General features: G+C 35.4%; 1 protein-coding gene across 9 annotated transcripts in view; it reads right to left on the bottom strand.

Moving 5' to 3' along the window:
* The window catches only part of LOC138306119 (myosin-2 heavy chain-like), a 140,303-nt gene that overhangs the window by 61,564 nt on the left and 52,208 nt on the right, over positions 1-26,531 (bottom strand). For 7 of the 9 annotated variants that reach the window (XM_069246479.1, XM_069246484.1, XM_069246483.1 and 4 more), the window contains 2 exons: positions 17,160-17,270; positions 10,045-10,137 (listed from right to left, as the gene is read on the bottom strand). In XM_069246479.1, the coding sequence (XP_069102580.1) occupies positions 10,045-10,137; positions 17,160-17,270 (204 nt within the window). The remainder of the gene's footprint in view (positions 1-10,044; positions 10,138-17,159; positions 17,271-26,531) is intronic. The other 2 variants (XM_069246486.1, XM_069246487.1) reach the window with 2 other exon arrangements.

The raw sequence follows: 26,531 nt of genomic DNA, 5'->3' as shown, positions 1-26,531 counted from the left end.
TAATTGATAAATTTCATATTACATAGCCACTCATGTGAGATCCTCTATAATATATACTGCTGAATATTAGGACAAAATGACAGATACCATATTCGACCCAATAAGCGCCCATGTCCCTATAAGCGCCCCTCCCCCTTTTTTAGGCCTCAATTTCAATTGCCTAGGCATAAATAAGGACCAAAACTACATAAAACGATATAAATTTGCAATTATTTTGACTTATTAGCACCTTTTCATTTTTATCAATTTTTAAGCGCCCTGGGTGCTTATTGGGTCGAATACGGTATTTAAATCAACCAACATATATACAAAATAATGTAAAGCCTTATAAGTTTCTGAATGAAAATATTGATCGCATTGAAACTGAACCAGACTAATAAAATCCAAACTGTACAACAAACAAATTTCTGAAAAAGAAATTTTCACTTTATTGACTTTTTTTGTGACACCACACGTACTGAAACGAATGTTTGATTTAGTCAAAATCAATTTCAGTATTGAATGTTTGGTAGAATAAATGAAAATGGGACAATTCATATGTAGAATTCACTATCTCAAGTAAAAATCAATCAATTCTAAAATTGCAATAATTACAAAGCCCGGAAATCATGTTATAACAGAGGACTTGCAGACAGTATCGATTACACGCTTTTAAAGTAAAGATAAAACAAGCTAGCTTCACGCTTCGTCGATCAAGGTAACATGTGATCACGAAACTTAATCGGCTAAATCAAAACTGGGTGAGGTCAGGTCAAATGTCATTCATCCTATATAAAAACTAGAAATTTGTTGTTGCGATTTGAATTTTTAACAACTCATTTTAGCTAGTGTACACATTTTAATGTTTTGACTCTTGACCTTTGGATAGTTCAAAGACATTTTGACTCCTGACCTTTGGATAGTTCAAAGACATTTTGACTCCTGACCTTTGGATAGTTCAAAGACATTTTGACTCCTGACCTTTGGATAGTTCAAAGACATTTTGACTCCTGACCTTTGGATAGTTCAAAGACATTTTGACTCCTGACCTTTGGATAGTTCAAAGACATTTTGACTCCTGACCTTTGGATAGTTCAAAGACATTTTGACTCCTGACCTTTGGATAGTTCAAAGACATTTTGACTCCTGACCTTTGGATAGTTCAAAGACATTTTGACTCCTGACCTTTGGATAGTTCAAAGACATTTTGACTCCTGACCTTTGGATATTTAAGGCATCTTGATCTTTGGATATTGAAAAGACAATTTAACCCCTTATCTTTGGATTGTTTAAGACATTTTGACCCCTGATCTTTGGATACTGAAGACATTTCAACCCCTAACCTTTGGATTTTTAAAACATTTGGATCCAAGATAATTGGATAATTAAAAACATCTTTGGATATTGAAAGACATTTTAACCCCTGACTATTGAATATTGAAGATCTTTTGACCCCTGAGTTGGATATTGAAGACATTTTGACCCCTGACCTTTGGATATCGAAAAGACACTTTAACCCCTGACCTTTGGATATTTTAAAGATGAAATTTGAGACCTGACTTTTTTGACTTTGTAAAATGTGTCTTAGTTATAACTACAGTAAAACACATTTATAACGAACATGCTCACAACGAATTCATGGATATAACAAAGTAATTTTCATTCTCTGTCAAGATTCTCATAAGATGATTGTAATATGTGTATAACAAATTATCCTTATAACCAAGTGATATCATTGGTCCTCAAAGGCTTGTTATCGTGTTTCACTGTAAGTATCATGACAGCAATATCTTTGGTTTTAAATTAACGATCATATAACAGCTTCGAAAACATTTTATCAATGTTTCAGTTTTTTAAAACACTTTCTTTAATGATTTAGTGGACTAATACATTCACCAATCAGAAATATTAAAAAAAAGTATGGGGTGATCACATCAGATACCGGACTTTTGTCTGTGCATAGACTGTGTATTAAGACACCTGTCTAATAAGACACTTTTTCAGTCCCTTAGGGTGTCATATTAGACAGGTTTGACTGTAATTCACATTGAAAATATTTATTTGAAATATTTTGATTATTTGACCAATTCATCCCTGAAGACACACTTGAACTCTTCTGATTTATAGACAGGAACAGTTCATTATGCATTTTCAGGGTGAATGAGTGAAGATACTATTCCTAAAGGCTGTTATCTATGAAAGTCAGCTTTAAATTAGTAAAAGCAAAAAAAAAAAAACATAAATAGACCTAAATAACTCATTCACCCCTGAAATTGCATAATGGACTGGCCCAGTCTCTGATTTAGAAGAGTCTAAATGTGTCGTCAGGGGTGAATGAGTAAATAATGAAAAAAAAAAAAACCATAAATAGACCTAAATTAACTCATTCACCCCTGAAATTGCATAATGGACTGGCCCAGTCTTTGATTTAGAAGAGTCTAAATGTGTCGTCAGGGGTGAATGAGTAAATAATGAGATCTTACCTTTGAACCCTTTTTAGTGACGGTGAGTTTCTTTTTACTGCCGTGGAAGGAGGACATTTTGTCTTATGATTTCAGCTTAAGTATTTCCCCCTCCTAACACCATGTTAAAGTTTCCATTTACATTTAACTTTGATTTCAGCTTAAGTATTTCCCCCTCCTAACACCATGTTAAAGTTTCCATTTACATTTAACTTTGATTTCAGCTTAAGTATTTCCCCCTCCTAACACCATGTTAAAGTTTCCATTTACATTTAACTTAAAGCTGTTTAATTCTCCTTTCGTATTTGTCTCCAAAGAAGTTCAGAAATTTCCATTCTGCAGAACTTCTATTCTCATGGCAAATTCAAAATGAGATTAATTCTTTGGAAAGAAATATTTTGTCATGATTATTAACATTAATCGCTTTTAATAGAACAAATTTTCATCCCTTCCATTTTAAAATAATCCACAATGAAACCCATTATAAATTTGTTTCTACCGAAACCTCTATTGTATTCCAATACAAATCACACTCATGTTTTTTTCTAGCTGCACTTTAAGATCATCATAGATTCCTCACGATAAACATTTTTTTCCATACACAAACGTCTGTGGATATCTTGAGGTCTTCCTGACTCTACTCTCATTTCTTAACTTCATATTTTGTCATCATAAACAACTTTCTGTTCATACTACATAAATCCATGGTTTATCTTCTACTTTCACTTTTCAGTTGTATAGTAATTTCTCACAATAAATCACTTTTCCTTGTTTACATGAATACACTTCCATATTTAATGCTTGTTCTATTCCTTCTCAGGCCATTCAACGTGGGAAACTTTCAAAAGCATGGCAAGCATGAGGCTGCAAACATCGTCACAATATTTTCGTCTAATACAAAAGAGTATCGTCATGACGACTACGTCAGCAGCGGCCCCAATATTGACGTGTGATAGGTGAAATGAACAGTGTTACGCTCAATAGCTTGAACCATTATACCATCATTTAATATAGCTTTGTTCAACTTTATAGTCAATAATACTATAGGTCACTGGTGGGAACCTGCTACAGTGAAAAGTATATTTACACGAGCGACATCGTCCAGAGGGATTATGATGCTTGAAAAATACTAAACTCCCATTGTGTAGTTTTGGTCTTTATTTGTGCCTGGGCAATCAATGCCTCAAAAAGGGATGCTTATAAGGACTTATTTGGTCGAATACAGCATATTTACACATGCAACATCGTCCATAGAGAATATGATGCTTAAACTGAAGGGAAAAACTCAATGACAGGGCTTTTGGTAAATACTGAAAAAATTGTTATAGCTGAACCAATGGTTTTCATCATCATCCGTAATCTATGGGTCTTAATCAATGCTTTGATGTTTGTGAGAAACTTGTATGTAAGACCTCGCAAGTCTGTTGGTACGTAATTGGTCAATGTATATATATATATATGAAGTTTGCTTGTTCCTCATACCCAAAATGACCAAGTATTTTGTTGAACAGGTACGTACAACCAATTAAACCTCTATGTGGACGATGCGCGCGGCTAATGTTGCAGACATTCGACTACAATAATCCCTTCGCTGTTGTCTTTTGTGTCGCTGTTGTCGTTAACTTTGACCTTTGACACCTATAGTACATTTAACAGTTTTTTTGGGGTGTCACAAAAAACATGGTTTGTACAGAAATTTAAAAAAAATCAAGGACTTTTAAGGACTTTTCAAGGACTTTTTTTTCAAAGCCACATTGAAATCAAACTTAGATTCAAGCAATACAATGTTCTGTAGGCAACAACTTCTGAAACAAATGCTGAATTGGTCATTTTACCATCACTGATGATTATGAATGAAGAAATAGTTAGTTTATTAAGTTTTGGGATATGTCTGAATCAGAACGAAAACATGGTTGCATTTAACTCACAACAAATTCAAAGTTCATGTTCATTTTACACTATGATTCTAGTTTTGAACGAGGAATCAAAATGCCATTTTAGAACAAATGTATTTTTCAAAGACTTTTTAAGCTCATTTGATGAATTACAAGGACTTTTCAAGACCATTTGGTGAATTTAAAGGACTTTTCAAGGCCATTTGATGAATTTCAAGGACTTTTCAAGGCAATACTTTTTATTTAAGGACTTTCAAGGCCAACACATAAATTCAAGGACTTTTTAAGGCCTGTGCCCACTATGAAGCTATAATCTACAATCAATCAAAAGCAGAAATTTTGTTCCAAATTAATTTGGTGATATCATGTCCATATCATAATTTACTCCTATTCTAGATTGTACAGCGTGACAGTCCCACAGTGTGACTACTTGCCAGGTACAGAGGCTGTTTGCCTATAGTCTGTTTCACAATACTCACAAAAGAACTCCGCACACCCTACTGAGCTTAATCAATAGACTTAAATACCTGGGCTGGCAACCAAACCACTTCATGCAGAGATATAACTAGGGATACAACCCAGCAATGCTAAGCTTATCTGCAGCAATTCAATCCATATGATTTAACAGAAAAAAAATGGACAAATCTATTGATTTATTCTTTTTTAATTCATTTTAATGAAAAATTCCTTGTCTTTATCAAAGCCAGATTTAATCAATTTTTTTTCTTCTTAGTTGTCCATTGTTTATAGATTAAAGATGCTCCATGCCAACAGAACATAATTTGTGTTTAATCGAGTATATATTTGTCTAATTAAAGATGCTCCATCGCTGACAAATGGGATTTTTTCACTATCAAAAACAGGAGCAGACGATTGGGTATTTTTCTTCAGTTACAAAAGTTACTTACTTTACACCATCACCACCATTGTAAAGTTTGAGCTTCTACTTTTACTTCAAGTTAAAAACATGAAAAATAATTAATTGCATCCCGAAAAAATTCCATGACACTATATCCTATATGGAATGAAGTACTGATTGCGCATGCATCAAAGGCGAAACAAATTATTTTATATTATTTTTTGTGTTAATTAGGCATATACACACGATTAACAACACCTATTATTGTTCAAATGATGAATATCATTTATGCTCTGTCGGCGGTCGAGCATCTTTAACACAAAAAGCAATATAAAATAATTTATTTTGCTTTATGGTGCATGCACAATCAGTAGTTTATTCCATATAGGACATAGTGCCATTGAATTTTTCCCGGATGCAACTATAATTATTTTTAATATTTCTATCTTATTTTTATCTATAAAAATAAGAAGCTCAAACTTTTCCAATGTTGTAATGGTGTAAAGTAAGTATTTTTTGTAACTGAGGAAAAATACTAAATCGTCTGGTCGTGTTTTTGATAGAGAAAAAATACCATTTGTCAGCGGTGGAGCATCTTTCGTCAATCATTATTATACTTCTCTATTATCTTTTTATCTTCATTGTTAATTTCTTAACTTGATTTTAAATTGATTTTTTTTTACTGACTTTATGAAGTCATCTATATAAAGTGTTTTTATAGTAAAAATCTCCAAAACCAAAAATACGGAACAATATTTAACTAATTATAAAACATTTAATTATCCATAGCAGGTTTTAATTGTATGTATTGATACGTTGCCTTTTACATATATGTAACTTCCCCTAGCTTCTTAAGCTCATATATATATATATGGATGGTAGTTTTCTCGAAATAAAAGAGCAGACTTAAAGGGACAATTCACTCTAAGAGAACATTAAAATTTGTACATATATTATCGGGGAAAATCTAGCTCTAATGGCAATGAGATAAGTCGGTTAACTGTGATATGCCTGAAAAGCCCATGGTTGTGACATGTGTACATGTGTAGATGTTCAAACTCGCTCGCTGTCCGCCATTACACATATTGTGGTCGAACTTCTTGTATGCCGAACCCTGTCCCTTGCTTGTAGAGTAATGCAACTTTTGTCTAGAACTGCTCAAATCGTTCTGACAGTAGATTGTTTACTCTATTTTGTGAATTGTCTTGCCTAAAAATCATTTTATCACCTCCTCAGTGGTTATGTAGTTTATTTGTTTAACGTGCGTGACTTTGGCTCGGGTATGGGTACAGCGTCCATATTGTACCTGCTTAATCCTATTTATCAACAATTTGATATTTCAACGATATTAATTAAAATACTAAACAATGACGTGGAATTTGTCAATATTTTATGTTATATGTTTCATAAGAAATGCAGAACAATAAATTTATGCCATATTTTGCTTCTTGCTTTAGTCAAAGAATTAGCCTGAGTGAATTGTCCCTTTAAGTCGAAACTCAAGTTTTTCTCCTTATGTAACTTATATCAAAATTTATGACTTAAGTCAGTTTTTGACTTAAGTTTGTTTCGAGAAATCGGGGCCTGGACCAGTAAATCCGGGGTTGTGGGTTCGAGCCTGAGTGTCGGCACATTACTTTCACCTTGTTACATATCATTTAATTGTTCTAATATCAGAAAATGCTATCTGAGATACTCCACCACCAACAGAGCATATATAACACAAAAAGCAATATAAAATAATTTATTTTGCTTATGGTGCATGCACAATCAGTAGTTTATTCCATATAGGACATAGTGCCATTGAATTTTTCCCGGATGCAACTATAATTATTTTTAATATTTCTATCTTATTTTTATCTATAAAATAAGAAGCTCAAACTTTTCCAATGTTGTAATGGTGTAAAGTAAGTATTTTTTGTAACTGAGGAAAAATACTAAATCGTCTGGTCGTGTTTTTGATAGAGAAAAAATACCATTTGTCAGCGGTGGAGCATCTTTCGTCAATCATTATTATACTTCTCTATTATCTTTTTATCTTCATTGTTAATTTCTTAACTTGATTTTAAATTGATTTTTTTTTACTGACTTTATGAAGTCATCTATATAAAGTGTTTTTATAGTAAAAATCTCCAAAACCAAAAATACGGAACAATATTTAACTAATTATAAAACATTTAATTATCCATAGCAGGTTTTAATTGTATGTATTGATACGTTGCCTTTTACATATATGTAACTTCCCCTAGCTTCTTAAGCTCATATATATATATATGGATGGTAGTTTTCTCGAAATAAAAGAGCAGACTTAAAGGGACAATTCACTCTAAGAGAACATTAAAATTTGTACATATATTATCGGGGAAAATCTAGCTCTAATGGCAATGAGATAAGTCGGTTAACTGTGATATGCCTGAAAAGCCCATGGTTGTGACATGTGTACATGTGTAGATGTTCAAACTCGCTCGCTGTCCGCCATTACACATATTGTGGTCGAACTAATTCTTGTATGCCGAACCCTGTCCCTTGCTTGTAGAGTAATGCAACTTTTGTCTAGAACTGCTCAAATCGTTCTGACAGTAGATTGTTTACTCTATTTTGTGAATTGTCTTGCCTAAAAATCATTTTATCACCTCCTCAGTGGTTATGTAGTTTATTTGTTTAACGTGCGTGACTTTGGCTCGGGTATGGGTACAGCGTCCATATTGTACCTGCTTAATCCTATTTATCAACAATTTGATATTTCAACGATATTAATTAAAATACTAAACAATGACGTGGAATTTGTCAATATTTTATGTTATATGTTTCATAAGAAATGCAGAACAATAAATTTATGCCATATTTTGCTTCTTGCTTTAGTCAAAGAATTAGCCTGAGTGAATTGTCCCTTTAAGTCGAAACTCAAGTTTTTCTCCTTATGTAACTTATATCAAAATTTATGACTTAAGTCAGTTTTTGACTTAAGTTTGTTTCGAGAAATCGGGGCCTGGACCAGTAAATCCGGGGTTGTGGGTTCGAGCCTGAGTGTCGGCACATTACTTTCACCTTGTTACATATCATTTAATTGTTCTAATATCAGAAAATGCTATCTGAGATACTCCACCACCAACAGAGCATAAGCAATACTCATTATTGAACTATACTTGGTGTTTATTTATGTAAATATGTCTAATTAATACAAAAAACATTACATCAAATAATTTGTTTTGCTTTTGGTGGGTGCGTCATCGGTACCTCATTCTATAAAAGGCATAGTGCCACGGATGTTTTTCCGAATGCAATTAATTGTTTTAAATATTTTGGTTTTGAAGGACAATTAGAAGCTCAAACTTTTCAATGGTGGTAATGGTGTAAAGTAAGTAACTTTTGTAACTGAAGAAATATACTAATTCATCTTATCCTATTTTTGATAGAGAAAGTTATTATTCTTTAGCAGAGTAATATCTTCAAGCTACCGACTAAAGCAGTTTCTCTAACGATAAATGTAAATATATATAGTTATGATATCACAGTTAATTGTAGCACAAAAATGTTAAAGCTCTAATATACAGGGGAGAAAATTCCATAATAGGTGAATTATCAAGTCAGGGCTACAAAAAAGCCATGCAAGGGAGATAAAAAATTTCAATCAAGACTCTACGCTAAACAACATATAGATATATTATATGAATTGATTATGGAAGGTTTCAAATTTGTCAAGCACTAAAAAATGAACAAAGATCGCGACACAAATATTTCTAGAATGACAAAGATCAGAAAAAAAGTTTGAGAGTAAGAGAGATAATAAAGTTGAAAGTAAGGGAGATAATCAAGATGAGAGTAAGGGAGATAATCAAGTTGAAAATAGGGAGACAATCAGGTTGAAAGAAAGGGAAATGAAAAAGTTGAAAGTAAGGGAGATAATTAAGATGAAAGGGAGATTATCAAGTTGAAAGTAAGGGAGATAATCAAGTTAAAAGAAAGGGAGATAATCAGGTTGAAAGTAAGGGAGATAATCAAGTTAAAAGAAAGGGTGATAATCAGGTTGAAAGTAAGGGAGATAATCAAGTTGAAAGTAAGGGAGATAATCAGGTTGAAAGAAAGGGAGGTAATCAAGTTAAAAGAAAGAGATATATTTAGGTTGAAAGTATGGGAGATAATAAGGTTGAAAGTAAGGGAGATAATCAAGTTTAAAGTAAGGGAGATCATAGGGGTGAAAGTAAGTGAGATAATCAGGGATGAAAGAAAAGGAAATAATCAAGTTGAAAGTAAGGAGATACTCAAGATGAAAGTAAGGGAGATAATCAAGTTGAAAGTAAGGGAGATAATAAGGTTGAAAGTAAGGTAGATAATCAAGTTGAAAGTAAGGGAGATAATCAAGTTGAAAGTAAGGGAGATAATCAGGGATAAAAGTGAGGGAGACAATCAACATCTTACCCTACTACGCGATCGTGATTTTGAGCGATCAAATCGTAGCTTTTTCTTCTTTTGGAAGCATGGTAATGGAGAAAGTTGTTCACAAATGGGATGTTCCATATTAAACACTTTGTTTGTTACTTCAATGTTTAATTTATGTATGAAATTAATATGTATTAAACTATTTTTGGCAGAAAATTTTCCCCAATTTCCAAATATTTTATTGACAAAGACGTAATACTTGTCAATTGGATAGCCTATCTTAGTCCTTGCGTTCTGTATTCGTTGTTTTCAATTCATGATATCAAGCCAACCACCCCTGAAGATGTATTTAGATTCTTCTAGTTTTCAAAGAAGCTCAGCCAATGAAATGCATTCTCAGGCACCTCATTTATACTGGTGAAAAGGGAGCTAACTCTGTAATATGCAGGATGAATTATAAATAACTAACCTGTCTCGAGCTGTCCCGCGATATCCCATCATCCTCGGTCTCGGGCAGTTGTGACTCGACCTCTGTTTGTGGACGGGAATCTCCAGTAGAACCCTGTTAACATACAGTACAGGTATAATTATGATTTTTACTTTACTCAGAGATATTCTGTAATTGAATATTACAGAGTTGTCTGCCCTTTCAGGTAGGTATCGATAGCAGTGTCATGTGTTTGTAAGTGAAAACGATGTGAGTTTCCCTCACAAAATAATGTTGTCACAATGGAAACCTACCCAAAAGGGAGGTTACTCTGTAATGTGCAAAAGACACAATATGATGAGAAATATCTGAAGAAATTTCATGGCTGTTTTTACTTCTGAAATCAAATTTAAATAGCGTACATTTTTCATACACTTTAAAACATGTATTAAATCAAATCTCTATGAAATTATAAATCATGTTTCCATAATGAAAATACATAAAATTTAATACTCTTGAAAAAATCAAATCCATATTTAAAAACTATAATTTTCCTTGATTATGCAAGCTAAAATGTAATTAAAAAATGTTTGAATTCATTTTCTTTCTCTCTTTCTGATTGAAGATAATTAAAATATGTTGGAATTTTTGTGAAAAACTGGAATACAGATTAAACGTTAATTAGTGAGAGGGCAAAAGGATTGGTCATACTATAACGTTAATATTGTAGACATGAATATCACAAAATGATAGAAAATTGATTCCTTCCAAAGACAATTATCTTCCATTGTTTGACTTTGAAATGAAAATGATCACATGAAAATGTACATAAAATCATAAGATAAAAGTTAGAATTTGTGATTTAAATTTGAATTTCAAATCTGATGTCAAAATTTTTTAAAACAACATCATTTCAAGTTCATATTTTATATAATTAGAATGATCATGAACATTTCAAAATTATATCTTAAGCAAGTACTCATTTGAGTATAATTCACACTAAATTAATTTATGATTCTTAATTATTTAGCAAATTAAATATGAGTAATTAACATTGGTAACACTAACTAGTGTAAAGCACTGATTAGGTGAGTTAGATATAGTCACACAATTAGAGAGGGGAAGCAACTCCTGCAAACCTGAAAGCAAACCGTTAGAAAAGCCATCTTACTCTCTGAAAATAAGTCTAACTTATCCACCCCCAAAAACACATTCAGACTCTGCTGCATTTTATGATGGAGTAGTCCATTATGATTTTTAAGGGTGAATTATTTATTAAGTTTCTACAAAAATTATATTTCTAAGTCTTATCGTCGCAACTTTCAAACACAAATTCTGGAATATAATCAATATAGATCTACATTCTTATCGTCGCAACTTTCAAACACAAATTCTGGAATATAATCAATATAGATCTACATTATTAATTAACAATTAATCTTGATAAAAATGTGGCTATGCCTATTTCTATATTCTGTCTATATTAACTTATTTGTTCACCCCTGAGATTTCATAATGGACTGGTCTAGTCTTTGATTTAGAAGAGTCTAAATGCATTTTCAGGGGTGAATAGACATTAACTATTCCAGTTGAATGTCACTATTGTTCATACTGGGTCTTTAAACCTTAGTTCCAGATATCATTATTGATAATGGAAATTGGCTGCATTTTCTGAAAACAAATTTATTTAAAAATCTATTCAGTTCAAAGGACTAAATTATTCTTTATGATAACTACGATAAAAAGTTCTAGCTTTAAACAAGTTGTTCGGTTTTATTCACAAATAGTTCCTTTCAAAGTCACAAAAATTCATCTACATAATATTACTTATTATTTAATTTCAAGCAATCAAAGAACACACTATATATGATATTATTTACATAATTACATAATAGTTCAGGTGATCAAAGCCCAGAACAAAGTATTCGAAAATAATTATACCTGATTTTCTCTAAAAGTGTAGAAAACTTTTTGCATAATTTACAACAATATTCCAATAATGTAGATTACTGAGGTCAGATCTATGACCCATTTATACCAGTATGAATTATGCGTGCCATATTCACTGTAATTAGCACCCCTCTCCCTATAGGTGCCCCTCTCCATATAAGCCCCTCCCCCTATAAGTGCCCCTCCCCTATAGGTGCCCCCCTCCATATAAGCACCCCTCTCTCCCTATAAGTGCCCCTCCCCTATAAGTGCCCCTCCCCCTATAAGCGCCCCCCCTATAAATTCCCCTCCCCCTATAAGTGTTCCTCTCCCTATAAGTGCCCCTCTCCAATAAGCCCCCTCCCCCTATAAGTGCCCCTCTCCCTATAAGTGCCCCTCCCCCTATAAGTGCCCTCCCTATAAGTGCCCCTCCCCCTATAAGTGCCCCTCCCCCTATAAGTGCCCCCTCCCCTAAAAGTGCCCCTCCCCCTTATAAGTGCCCCTCTCCCTATAAGTGCCCCATTCCTTCTTTTAAAGTGCCCTTCCCCCTAAAAGCGCCCCTCCCCCTATAAGCGCCCCTCCCCTATAAGTGCCCCTCTCCCTATAAGTGCCCCTCCCACTATAAGTGCCCCTCCCACTATAAGTGCCCCTCCCCCTATAAGCACCCCTCTCCCTATAAGAGCCCCTCTCCCTATAAGCGCCCCTCCCCTATAAGCGCCCCTCTCCCTATAAGTGCCCCTCCCCCTATAAGCGCCCGGCCTCCCCCCTATAAGTGTCCCTCCCATATAAGTGTCCCTCCCCCTATAAGCACCCCTCACCCTATAAGTACCTCTCCCACTATAAGCGCCCGGCCTCCCCCTATAAGTGTACCTCCCATATAAGTACCACTCCCCTATAAGTGCCCCTCTCCCTATAAGTGCCCCTCCCACAATAAGTGCCCCTCCCACTATAAGTGCCCCTCCCCCTATAAGCACCCCTCTCCCTATAAGAGCCCCTCTCCCTATAAGCGCCCCTCCCCTATAAGCGCCCCTCTCCCTATAAGTGCCCCTCCCCCTATAAGCGCCCGGCCTCCCCCTATAAGTGTCCCTCCCATATAAGTGTCCCTCCCCCTATAAGCACCCCTCACCCTATAAGTACCCCTCCCACTATAAGCGCCCGGCCTCCCCCTATAAGTGTCCCTCCCATATAAGTACCCCTCCCACTATAAGTGCCCCTCCCATATAAGTACCCCTCCCCCTATAAGTGCCCCTCCCATATAAGTACCCCTCCCACTAAAAGTGCCCCTCCCCCTATAAGCACCCCCCTCCCATATAAGTACCCCTCCCAATATAAGTGCCCTTCCCCCTATAAGTGCCCCTCTCCCTATAAGTGTCCCTCCCCCTATATATATAAGTGCCCTCCCTCCCCCTATAAGTGTCCCTCCCTATAAGCACCCCTCTCCCTATAAGTGCCCCTCCCCCTATAGTGCTCCTCTCCCTATAAGTGCCCCTCCCCCTATAAGCGCCCCTCTCCCTATAAGCGCCCCTCTCCCTATAACCACCCCTCCCCCTATAAGTGCCCCTCTCCCTATAAGCGCCCCTCTCCCTATAAGTGCCCCTCTCCCTATAAGTGCCCCTCCCCCTATAAGCACCTCTCACCCTATAAGTACCCCTCCCACTATAGGTGCCCCTCCCCCCTATAAGTGCCCCTCCCATATAAGCACCCCTCTCCCTATAAGTGCCCCTCCCCTTATAGTGCTCCTCTCCCTATAAGCGCCCCTCTCCCCTATAAGCGTCCCTACCCATTTCTGGAGAAGAGTTGAAGTTATATAAATGCCCCCATCCCATGGATTTAACAATGTTTTACAACATGTGATGCCTCTAACATCAGCATTGCATCCCATATCACATGAACTTGCAGGTCTTTTACATGTGAATCACAACAAAATTCTTCTCAAAGGAGAAGTTAGTGGCATCACATGATGTAAAACATTGTTAAATCCATGGGATGTGGGCATTTACAGAAAAGGCCAGGAGAGGTGCTAATTAAGACATATATGGTATCATATTTCATTCCTGTAATAAATCATACTGTGATCAATGAAATAGTTAATTAAGTTTAATATGCAATAACCTCAGTTATTAGTATAAATGTTATTGGATTTCATTATAAAGATGAAAAGATTTAAACTATGTAATTATGTCACAATGCCTTCTTACTTATGTAGAACGACAAACACTTAATTACAAGTCAATTATATAAATTCAAGTCAGAACATAGCCTTCGTTTATTTGACCTGGTAAATTATGTCAAAATGAAATCCTATATTCTACTTTGACTATATGATCTAATATTTAGATAACAACTAATTATACTCTGACAAAGCCTATACTGCAAGGCTACTTTTAAGAACTTAATAATCCTAAGTAATCATTCCCTAATCTCCTACTGAAAGGGGCCACGGTGGTCGAGTGGTTAAGATGTCCTGACTATTACCACAAGCCCTCCACCTCTGTGATGCGAGTTCAAATCCCATGTGGGACAGTTGCCAGGTACTGACGGTGGTTTTTCTATGGGTACTATGGCTTTTCTCCACCAACAAACCTAGCACATCCTTACATGACCCTTGCTGTTCATTAAAAGACGTTGAAAAAAAAACTTCAATAAAGATGTCATCCATGCCCCAGCTATAAATAGTAACCATGATCCCTCTATACATATTCCTGCCCCTATACATTCTCCACCCCTACAAACCCTCTCCCCTATAAATTTGTTTCCCCCTATAAGTAGTACCCCTGCCCTATTAATAGTATCCTTCCGGGCTATAAATAGTGCCTTGCCATATAAATAGTACCCTGCCCTAAAAATAGTACCCTTACCTATAAATAGTACTCTTGCCCTATAAATAGTACCCATCCCCCCAACTGAGTCCTTCCATCTATTAATAGTTCCCTCGCCCTATAAATAGTACCTCGCCATATTAATAGTACCCTGCCCTATAAATAGTACCCTCGCCTATAAATAGTACTCTTGCCCTATAAATAGTACCCATCCCCCCAACTGAGTCCTTCCACCTATTAATAGTTCCCTCGCCATATAAATAGTACCCTGCCCTATAAATAGTACCCTCGCCTATAAATAGTACTCTTGCCCTATAAATAGTACCCATCCCCCCAACTGAGTCCTTCCACCTATTAATAGTTCCTTCCACCTATTAATAGTTCCCTCGCCCTATAAATAGTACCTTGCCCTATAAATAGTACCCTGCCCTATAAATAGTACCCTCGCCCTATAAATATTACCCTTGCCCTATAAATAGTGACCATCCCCCTACACAGTCCCTCCCCCTATACACTCTATTAAATAAAATGAAATTGTTAAGATACACCATTCAACACTGGACAAATTAGTGTGTTAAAAAGCTTGATTAATTAATTAGGAGACATATTAATCACTGAATTAATTAGTAAATGAGTCTTTAATTTCTCATACTTTAAAGAAATTAAAGGCCCATCCATCAACACTGGACAACAGAGTGGTTCAATCCATTCCAATTTGTAGGGGTGACCAGTATAGTTGATATGCAATTCTGGGTTAATCCATTCCAATTTGTAGGGGGACCAGTATAGTTGATATGCATTTCAGCTGTTCTTTAAAAGATCACTAACATTCCAAAAATAACTTAAAATGAAATATAACTATTGATCTTCATCATCAACATTACCGTATTCGACACAATAAGCGCCCAGGGCGTTTAAAAAATTGAAAAAATGAAAAGGTGCTAAGAAGACGAAGTTCTTGCAAATCTTTATATATAGTTTTGTGTAGTTTTGGCCTACATTTATGCACATTATATAGGGACATGGCCACTTATTTAGTCGAACACGGTATATTTCTTTTTTTTTATAGTACAATCCAACTGAGTCGTCTCCCTATGGGTTTCAATTTAGACAAAAAAATATGATTTAAAGATGTTCCACCATCGACAGAGCATAAATAATATATTTATCCTATGGACAATAATTGATGTTTATCGCATATATGTCTAACTTACAGAAACAAAACATATAGAATAATTTATTTTTCTTTTGACGCCTGCGCAATTTTAAGTACAACATTCCACAATAGAGCATGACGAGATGCAATAAATTATTTCAACTACTATTATATTGAAGTAAAATAAGAAGCTCGAAATTTTCAACAGCAGTAATGGTATAAAAAATTAATTTTTGTTACAGAAGAAAAATACTAAATTCTCTGCTCCTGTTTTTAATGAATAAAAATCACCATTTGTTGGTCTAGTAGGATCTTTTAAAGCATCGATGACACTATATATGATATTTCATAAGGGTATGAAAATGTTTGCAAACCGTGTGAATCCGTATAAAACCTTATAAGTCTAGATCGCGAAATTAAATTTTCTTGAAAAAATCCTTCGATATAAAAACACAAAATTACTACTAGGGGAAAAAGATATTTGTACTGTTAAAAACAAATTTAAAAAATAGAATTTTTGAAAATGTTTGGAACGACTCCTATCATATGTACCTGACATGACTGTTATGAAAACTAGGAAATGTTATTCTGTAAATCTAAAGAACAGCTGAACAACATTATCAGGTTCATCTATAAATAGTATATCACAGCGCCATCTAGTGTCTTGTCGTAATGTACTGCTTACTTGAAAATTAACGTGAGGGGGAAATTTATGCTAATTACAAAAAAGTCGCTTGATCGTAAATAATTCCTCTGCGCGTAATATTTCTTGAATGAATGAATGAAGTTTGTTATTAAAAGTCTAAAAATGTATCTGTCGCGAAAATAACAACACTGTGATATCGCGAAATTAAGTACTCATGAAAATATCTACGTTTGCAGTATAATCATATTGATAGTTACATTTATTCTCCATAAGAGAAAATTTGTGACCGATCGAGAAACAAAATGGCTGACAGCCAGTCATTTTAAATTTTGACAATTGAAATTTATATTAAGTTGCTAGGAGAGAACTTACATAGGAATTGCCTGTTGTTCAAACCCTTTTCAATTTATTAAAATAAAATTTTGTTGAAATTGAAATTGAAAATTTACTATGGCTAATTTTCACAAAGTGCTGAAGGGATAATTTCGATATCAATTTTAGATCGAAGAAATGATGTAACGATCATCTTCAATTTTCAAGCATTTTCAAGAAGCAGATAACTGCACATTACGAAAAGACTCAATAATTTAGAGGTGGCGCCACCTACTTCTAGCTGTAACGCTAATAATTCCTGACGCGCTTGATCAGCAGCGTCCGTAGCATCGGCTACCAGTTTTTCTGTATCGTCGACTTTCATTTGCGCTTCTTGTAAATCATCCTGTAGAAAAATGGATGGCAGTTATAGCCTTATAAATGCCATCAAACTAACAAATAGTGCTTCACCCTAAATTGTGTAATGATAATACAACATGCTTAACTGAAAAAAAAAGATTGTTAGAAAACTACTTTCTAGTTCATTATAAACAAGCATGAAATCTTTCTATGAAATATATACTGAAACTGACATTCATTTAGTGGATTAGGCTGGTTCATGGATTATCCAGGTTTAATTAAGCATTAAACTATCTTCCTATGGCATCTATATAGACCATAGATGACATAGGAAGATAGCTTAATACTTATATTTACATTATTAATATATTTTGCGGTCTCTGCATTGACACATTGTTTAAGTTAGACCAGGAAAACTGTTTATCAATGACAATTTAATCAACAAGATGGCACAGCCATTTTGATGGTGATCAGATGACGTCATAATGGTTTGGTGTCAGTTATACCCTCATAGACTTCACTTTGCCTTGGTTAGTTTATATAGTAGAAGTGGCAAGTGAATGTAGATATTTTACTGTAACTCATAAAATTATTGCATAAAGTAAGCTATAAATCAATTTACAGAAATCAAATAGAGAAACTCACATCTTTTTCATATTTTGAAAATGAGGCTTCAAACTGGGAAAGACGCGCTTATAGGGACAGAGGTGCTTATTGGGAGGGGTACACTTATTGGGTTGGGTACACTTATTGGGTTGGGTATGCTTATTGGGTTGGGTACACTTATTGGGTTGGGTACACTTATTGGGTTGGGTACGCTTATTGGGTTGGGTACACTTATTGGGTTGGGTACACTTATTGGGTTGGGTACGCTTATTGGGTTGGGTACGCTTATTGGGTTGGGTACACTTATTGGGTTGGGTTCATGTATTGGGTTGGGTACACTTATTGGGTTGGGTACACTTATTGGGTTGGGTACACTTATTGGTTGGGTACGCTTATTGGGTTGGGTTCATGTATTGGGTTGGGTACACTTATTGGGTTGGGTACACTTATTGGGTTGGGTACACTTATTGGGTTGGGTACACTTATTGGGTTTGGTACGCTTATTGGGTTGGGTACACTTATTGGGTTGGGTTCATGTATTGGGTTGGGTACACTTATTGGGTTGGGTACACTTATTGGGTTGGGTACGCTTATTGGGTTGGGTACGCTTATTGGGTTGGATACGCTTATTGGGTTGGGTTCATGTATTGGGTTGGGTACACTTATTGGGTTGGGTACACTTATTGGGTTGGGTACACTTATTGGGTTGGGTACACTTATTGGGTTGGGTACACTTATTGGGTTGGGTACACTTATTGGGTTGGGTACGCTTATTGGGTTGGGTACGCTTATTGGGTTGGGTACACTTATTGGGTTGGGTTCATGTATTGGGTTGGGTACACTTATTGGGTTGGGTACACTTATTGGGTTGGGTACACTTATTGGGTTGGGTACACTTATTGGGTTGGGTACTCTTATTGGGTTGGGTACACTTATAGGGTTGGGTACTCTTATTGGGTTGGGTACGCTTATTGGGTTGGGTACACTTATTGGGTTGGGTTCATGTATTGGGTTGGGTACACATATTGGGTTGGGTTCATGTATTGGGTTGGGTACGCTTATTGGGTTGGGTACACTTATTGGGTTGGGTACACATATTGGGTTGGGTACACTTATTGGGTTGGGTACACTTATTGGGTTGGGTACACTTATTGGGTTGGGTACACTTATTGGGTTGGGTACACTTATTGGGTTGGGTACGCTTATTGGGTTGGGTACACTTATTGGGTTGGGTACACTTATTGGGTTGGGTACGCTTATTGGGTTGGGTACGCTTATTGGGTTGGGTTCATGTATTGGTTGAATACACTATATAAGGTACAGAAGGCAGAATGTCACATAACTCATAAACTGTGACCCTTAAAGGGGTGAAAGACTAGTGGTAGAATGTCAGACGCCTTAACCATGTCACTCAGCCACTGTGACTCAGAGATGGAGGGCCAGTGGTAGTATGTCAGACACCTTAACCATTCAGCCATTGTGACCCAGAGGTGGAGGGCTAGTGGTAGAATGTCAGACACCTTAACATTTCAGCCATTGTGATCCAGAGGTGGAGGGCTAGTGGTAGAATGTCAGACACCTTAACCATGTCACTCAGCCACTGTGACCCAGAGATGGAGGGCTAGTGGTAGTATGTCAGACACCTTAACCACTCAGCCACTGTGACCCAGAGGTGGAGGCCCAGTGGTATAATGTCAGTCACCAGAATCACATAAGCATAAACTGTGACCCTTAAAGGGGGTGAAAGGGCTAGTGGTAGAATGTCAGACACCTTAACCACTCAGCCACTGTGACCCAGAGGTGGAGGGCTAGTGGTAGTATGTCAGACACCTTAACCACTCAGCCACTGTGACCCAGAGGTGGAGGGCTAGTCGTAGAATGTCAGACACTTTAACCACTCGGCCCAGGACAGAATGAATGCCCTTACTGTCTGAAGAAGATAACAAGAAATATTCACCATAGTATCATTTCTCCATCAAACATATATACTCTTCTCATTCATCATATTGTTCAGATTTCAATTAATTTTTCATCCCTACAGATCATAATGAGCTGTTCCAGTTTCAAAACTGGAAGAGTTCAAATGCTTCTGCAAGGGTGAATGGGTTGTTATATCATTAAATTACTAACTAGCAGGCATAGCAATACTAATAGGAACAGAATGTTATAGAATTGTAAAAAATCAGAACCACTCTGGGATTAACGTAGACAGGTGTTATAAACCAAGCCACAATACATAACACTACATGTGTTTGGGGAAACTGAAGGGGTATCGGCATAAAATTGGGGAAAAGGCCAGGTCACCACAAACATCAGGGGTCAAGGTCAGGAGACATATAAGGAACAATTAAGGACAAAAAGTCAGAAAGATGTCAAGGGACAGAGTTCAAGGTCAAAACATATGTTAGGGGCAGAGGTTAAAAGACAAGAGCAGAGATCAATTTCAGGTTGAATTTTAAGGGAGGGAAGGTCAATGTCACGACAATAATTTAAGTGAGACAGAGTTATATCTGTCATATTGAATAAATTAGATTGTCAAGGTCATTATAGACTGGGAACAGAGGTCAAGGTGAGGACAGAAAACTTGGCTTAACAATGTCAAGGTCATATCAGAAGAGAGAAAATTAATGTTAATTGGACAATGTGTGGTTAATGACTGCTATCAGAGACTGAGAAGGTCAAGGTCGCCTTAGAAAAAGGATGTGAATACCTTAATGAAGGAGAATTAATAGAAATGTATACAGTACTGTAAATACCTTGATATAGGATCAAGGATACAAGCATAGAACTATTTTAAGTTTAGAGAATGATGTTGTATTTCAATTATTATGATGAGATACCAAGGTCAAGGACAGAAAATGTCAAGGTCACCAGAAAAAAAGTCAAGAGTTGAAGATTTGGGCAAAAATTCAGGCAGTAACATATCACTTCAATGCTGAAATTGGTTCACAATGTTTAATCAGAATTAATTAAGGCACAGTGATTAGTATTTTATGGATGAAATAGAAAATGATTCTGACTTGAAGCAGAGAAATCACACCATCTTACCTCATATATATAATCATAAGTAGGGGGGTTCGAGTCGATGGTAAATCGTAAGTCCATGTACTGAACAATCTGTACAGCAGCCATCTTGGAAATGTTTGTTCACAGAATTGTTCATGAAAACTTTCACAACAAAAAAGTTGTTAAATCCATGGATCACTTATATATTCCACATATCGAACCTTTAGCACTCCGCGGGAACATATTTTGTCGTTCAGACTACATATCTATCACCGTCATATAGTGGTATTTCACTCGTTAAATAGTGGTATTTTGTTCATTTGTTGGTTCAAATGTTTGTAAATTCCAGCCTAAAAATATTGAACAGAAATTCTAAACTCATTCACCCCTGTAATTTCATAATGAACTGTTCCAACCATTGTAGTTAGAAGAGTCCATGTATGTCTTAAGGGGTGAATAGGATAAAATAACATCAATGAATGAAAACAATATCCAATCATTTCTTCTTTGGGATGATAGTTATCAGGTACACATAGTCCAACATTTAAGTATCATGCAGGTAGAAGTTTTGATCTAATATATTCCAAACTGAATTATTTGCAAATTTTTCCTAACTTTCCAAGACAAACAAAATCAATAATCCTTTGGTTATAAATCCATTGAAACTTTAAGTCTCCAATATAAGCAAACTTTAAATATCAAACAAGTTCCACCATAGCCACATTTTAAGAACTTTCACAAGAAAGAAATTAAAACACATGCATCTAATTCACAATGAATTATTTTCAAAATCCTTCATGCAGAACTGCTGCAGAAAACCAGTACCACCATTCCATAGATCAAAATGATTCCGAAAAGATTTCCTTGAGAAACGAACCAATGTTACTAAATATAACTGTGTCAAAAAGATTTTCTGATATAAAATTTCACCTTCTATGGTTGCCCTCCTAGGGAGTAATCATTAGTTGTGTCTGCCCTCCTAGGGGGAAATCATTATTTGTGTGCCAAATATGTCAAGCCCGTTAAGGAGTAAAATCATTATGTATACGTATGCCAACCCTATCTCTATACATGTGTATTGCCAGTGTAGCTTTTATTACGAATTACACTGTATCAATACCTTAAGTTAAAGCTGAATATATAATGTAAACAGACGCTTAGACGGAAAACATTTGGCTAACTTCCTGATTTTTTCAAAGCTTAATTAATAAAATAAGATTCATTACATTATTTTATAATGATATTTAAAAAATATTTCAATCTTGATAAAATAAGTTTCATTCCAATGATATTTAAAAATCTTTCAAAACTTATTAAAATAAAAATTCATTACCATAATGATATTTAGAAATCTTTCAAAACTTAATAAAATAACAGTCATTCCAATAATGATACCTAAATTTTTTCAATCCTAATAAAATGAGATTTTTTTATCCAATAATGATATTAAAAAAATATTTCAAAACTTCTTAAAATAAGATTCATTGCAATATCAATATTAAAAAATCTTTCAAAACTTAATAACATTAAATTCATTGCAATACTGACATTTAAAAATCTATCTCAATCAATTTAAAATTTTTGTTTTATAAATTAATGACTATATCTTTGGTGTGTTTTTGCCTATATAATTCACAAAGATAAGGAGTTATGGGAGAGATCTCCATTATATATACTTATACGTACCTAACGTGAGCAATCTCCATGTAATATATATACTTACTTACCTATGTTTTCGGTTTTGGTACATCTTTATTTACCTAGCAGATCAAGGCCAGTATTTAGCCGAGATTGAACGTAAGATTTGGATTGTAAATTGGTTTACGTTATAGTGTGAATGTACAATGGGGCTGAATGGTGTTTTTCTAATGTATTTCACCATTATAGATTAGCTGTGTGTCCCGTCTGACAATAACCCACAATGTACCACAGGAAAATTATACCAAAATCTATATAATATCTATATGATAATTTCGTCACGGGAAAAATACACCTGAGAAGAGAAATTGATATGTTAATATTGTCATTGAGAAGTATAGACCCCAGTTCTGTTATCTATATACCATATACGACCCAATAAGCGCCCCCATTCCTGTAAGCGCCCCCCTCCCCACTTTTTTAGGCTTGAATTTCATTTACTTTGAATTAAAATGCAGATTTCAATATGATAAAACAATCAATATCTAATAATAAACTATCCCACGATGAATTAAGACAATAACTCAATCGATGAAAGCCAAAACACCAATCTTCGATGAAAGACAAGACACCATTAACAACCATGAGAGTCATGACGCCAAATCACAATGAAATTCATTAGACACCAACCCATGGTGAAAGTGAAGACACCTACCCATGATGAAAGTGAAGACACTTGAACTTACGATAAAAGTAAAGACACCAAACCAATGATGAAAACCATGGCACCAACTCACGATGAATTAAGACACTAACCCATGATGAAAGCCAAAACACCATTAACCCACGATGAAAGCCAAGACACCATTAACCCACGATGAAAGCCAAAACACCATTAACCCATGATGAAAGCCAAAACTCCATTAATCCATGATGAAAGCCAAAACTCCATTAATCCATGATGAAAGCCAAAACATTATTAACCCACGATGAAGGCAAAAACACCATTAACCCATGATGAAAGCCAAGACACCACTAACCTACGATGAAAGCCAAACCAACGATGAAAACCATGGCACCAACTCACCATGAATTAAGACACTAACCCATGATGAAAGCAAAAACACCATTAACCCATGAAGAAAGCCAAGACACCATTAACCCACGATGAAAGCCAAAACACCATTAACCCAAGATGAAAGCCAAAACTCCATTAATCCATGATGAAAGCCAAAACACCATTAACCCATGATGAAAGCCAAAACATTATTAACCCACGATGAAGGCAAAAACACCATTAACCCATGATGAAAGCCAAGACACCATTAACCTACGATGAAAGCCAAAACACCATTAACCCACGATGAAAGTCAAAAACACCATTAACCCATGATGAATGCCAAGACACCATTAACCCATGATGAAAGCCAAGACACCATTAACCCACGATGAAAGCCAAGACACCATTACCCCACGATGAAAGCCAAGACACCATTACCCCACGATGAAAGCCAAAACACCATTAACCCATGATGAATGCCAAGACACCATTAACCCATGATGAAAGCCAAGACACCATTAACCCACGATGAAAGCCAAGACACCATTAACCCATGATGAAAGCCAAGACACCATTAACCCACGATGAAAGCCAAGACACCATTAACCCACGATGAAAGCAAACACATTACCAGATGAAAGCCAAGACACCATTAACCCACGTGATGAAGCCAAGACACCATTACCCATGATGAAAGCCAAGACACCATTAACCCATGATGAATGCCAAGACACCATTAACCCATGATGAAAGCCAAGACACCATTAACCCACGATGAAAGCCAAGACACCATTACCCCACGATGAAAGCCAAGACACCATTACCCCACGATGAAAGCCAAGACACCATTACCCCACGATGAAAGCCAAGACACCATTAACCCACGATGAAAGCCAAGACACCATTAACCCACGATGAAAGCCAAGACACCATTACCCCACGATGAAAGCCAAGACACCATTACCCCACGATGAAAGCCAAGACACCATTACCCCACGATGAAAGCCAAGACACCATTAACCCATGATGAAAGCCAAGACATTATTAACCCACGATGAATGCCAAGACACCATTAACCCATGATGAAAGCCAAGACACCATTAACCCACGATGAAAGCCAAGACACCATTAACCCATGATGAAAGCCAAGACACCATTAACCCACGATGAAAGCCAAGACACCATTACCCCACGATGAAAGCCAAGACACCACACCACAATCAAGTCACAAACTTATTAATAAAACAACAAATATTCACCAAGATGCTGAACCTGATATGAAAGTTCAATTTTATCACGCTGGAACACCACCAAGGATCGTAACGTACAGTACGAAAACATGATCAAGTTCATATTCTGATGAACAAGCATAAATTTGGATCTAACCAATGAGAAATAACCCCCAAAAAATTAGCTTTCAACTTTTCAACTCAAATTTAAGTCTCAATTATATATAGAAATAAAAAGTATCACATTTGTATATGACGCCACTTGCAGTTATTTAACAATTGGATCTTGGTACAGCATTAAAATGTCCTTTAAAGGACAAATCAATTAAAAAAGATAACCTCCAAACCTATTAATGCTGACATAATTTAATGGATAGTCTGTCAGGTGCCAACGGGACACTCTAGTCTTCCATAGAAATTCATAAGACCAACAATTTATTCAAATGTACGATAAGATTATTCCTCGTGGGCAGAAATTCTATAGGAATTCATTAAATCAACAATTACCAAATCTAATTTAGAGATAACATGTTAAACTGAAATTTACCGTCTTTATTATACTTTAGTTAAGTATTTAAAATTAACTTTAAAATTTATTAGCTGTTTTTAAAGCTATAGGTTAGATTAAAAAAATTTAACGTACAGAAACTAATTTTAAAATTCATAATACGTTCATCTATAAACATTTCTAAAGCTTTCAATAAATAAAAGTCAAAATAACTTCTTTATAGTTATTTCTGAAATTAATAGATATATAAACAGCTATAAGAATTATTAAGTAATTTTGGAAGTTGATAAAATGACAGATTACATTTACGTTTAAGTCTATTTTAGTCTTTTAGCTAAAATTAATTTATAATTAATCTTGTGTATAATTATTTCAACGTAAAGGACCATTAGAATTTCAAAGATGATTTCAGGCGTACAATAAATACTTTCAAAAATGACTTAAAATGAAAAATCATCAATGAATTGAGTCGACAGTTTAAGCTGATAAACATCTCGACAGACATTTAAAGGTATAATAATATGTTTTTTGATGTGTGGCTCAATGCTACGATTCAATTACGTGACTACGAACCTTGATAATGGTTTGTCAGGCACATGTATAAGATACGAATCTACCAAACAGTTTGATATCACGCCACACTATGTGTATATAGGAGACTTGTATGTTTCATAACCAAAGGAGACCTTGTCATGTTTCATAACCAATCATTAGGGCAAATACAGTAAAAATGATCATTCTTTTTATCAAGTTACAATTAAGAAAGAAAACCTTAAACTGTAATTTTGAAATATACTATAGCTAGGCCACAGAGATTGTTTTTGGGTTTTTTTTCAAGAAATAAATAAATAGATACAAACAATGATGAACATCACTGAAAACATTTTTGAAATTTTCTTCATTAGGGATGCTCCACCGACAGAGCATAAACAATACCCATCGTCCAATAAACACAAAAATACATTATAAAATGATAATTTTTGCTTTTGGCACAATCAGCACTTAATTCCATATAGGATATAGTGCTGTGGATTGTTTTCGGGACGCAATTAATTATTTTTAATATTTTCATCTTGAAGTAAAACAATAAGCTCAAACTTTTCAATGACGGTGATGATGTAAAGTAAGTATTACATTAATACATATTTGTCTGCTTCTGTTTTTGATAGTGAAAAAACACCATTCATCAGCAGTGGAGCATCTTTGATTAAAAAAGAAAAAGTAAAATTTTAATTTTAAAACATTATAATCCATACTAAT

This window comes from Argopecten irradians, chromosome 13 (genome assembly GCF_041381155.1).
Source record: "Argopecten irradians isolate NY chromosome 13, Ai_NY, whole genome shotgun sequence".
NCBI classification, from domain to species: domain Eukaryota; kingdom Metazoa; phylum Mollusca; class Bivalvia; order Pectinida; family Pectinidae; genus Argopecten; species Argopecten irradians.
Note: the sequence above shows the minus strand (reverse complement) of the source record. Positions and strands in the feature narration are given on the sequence as shown.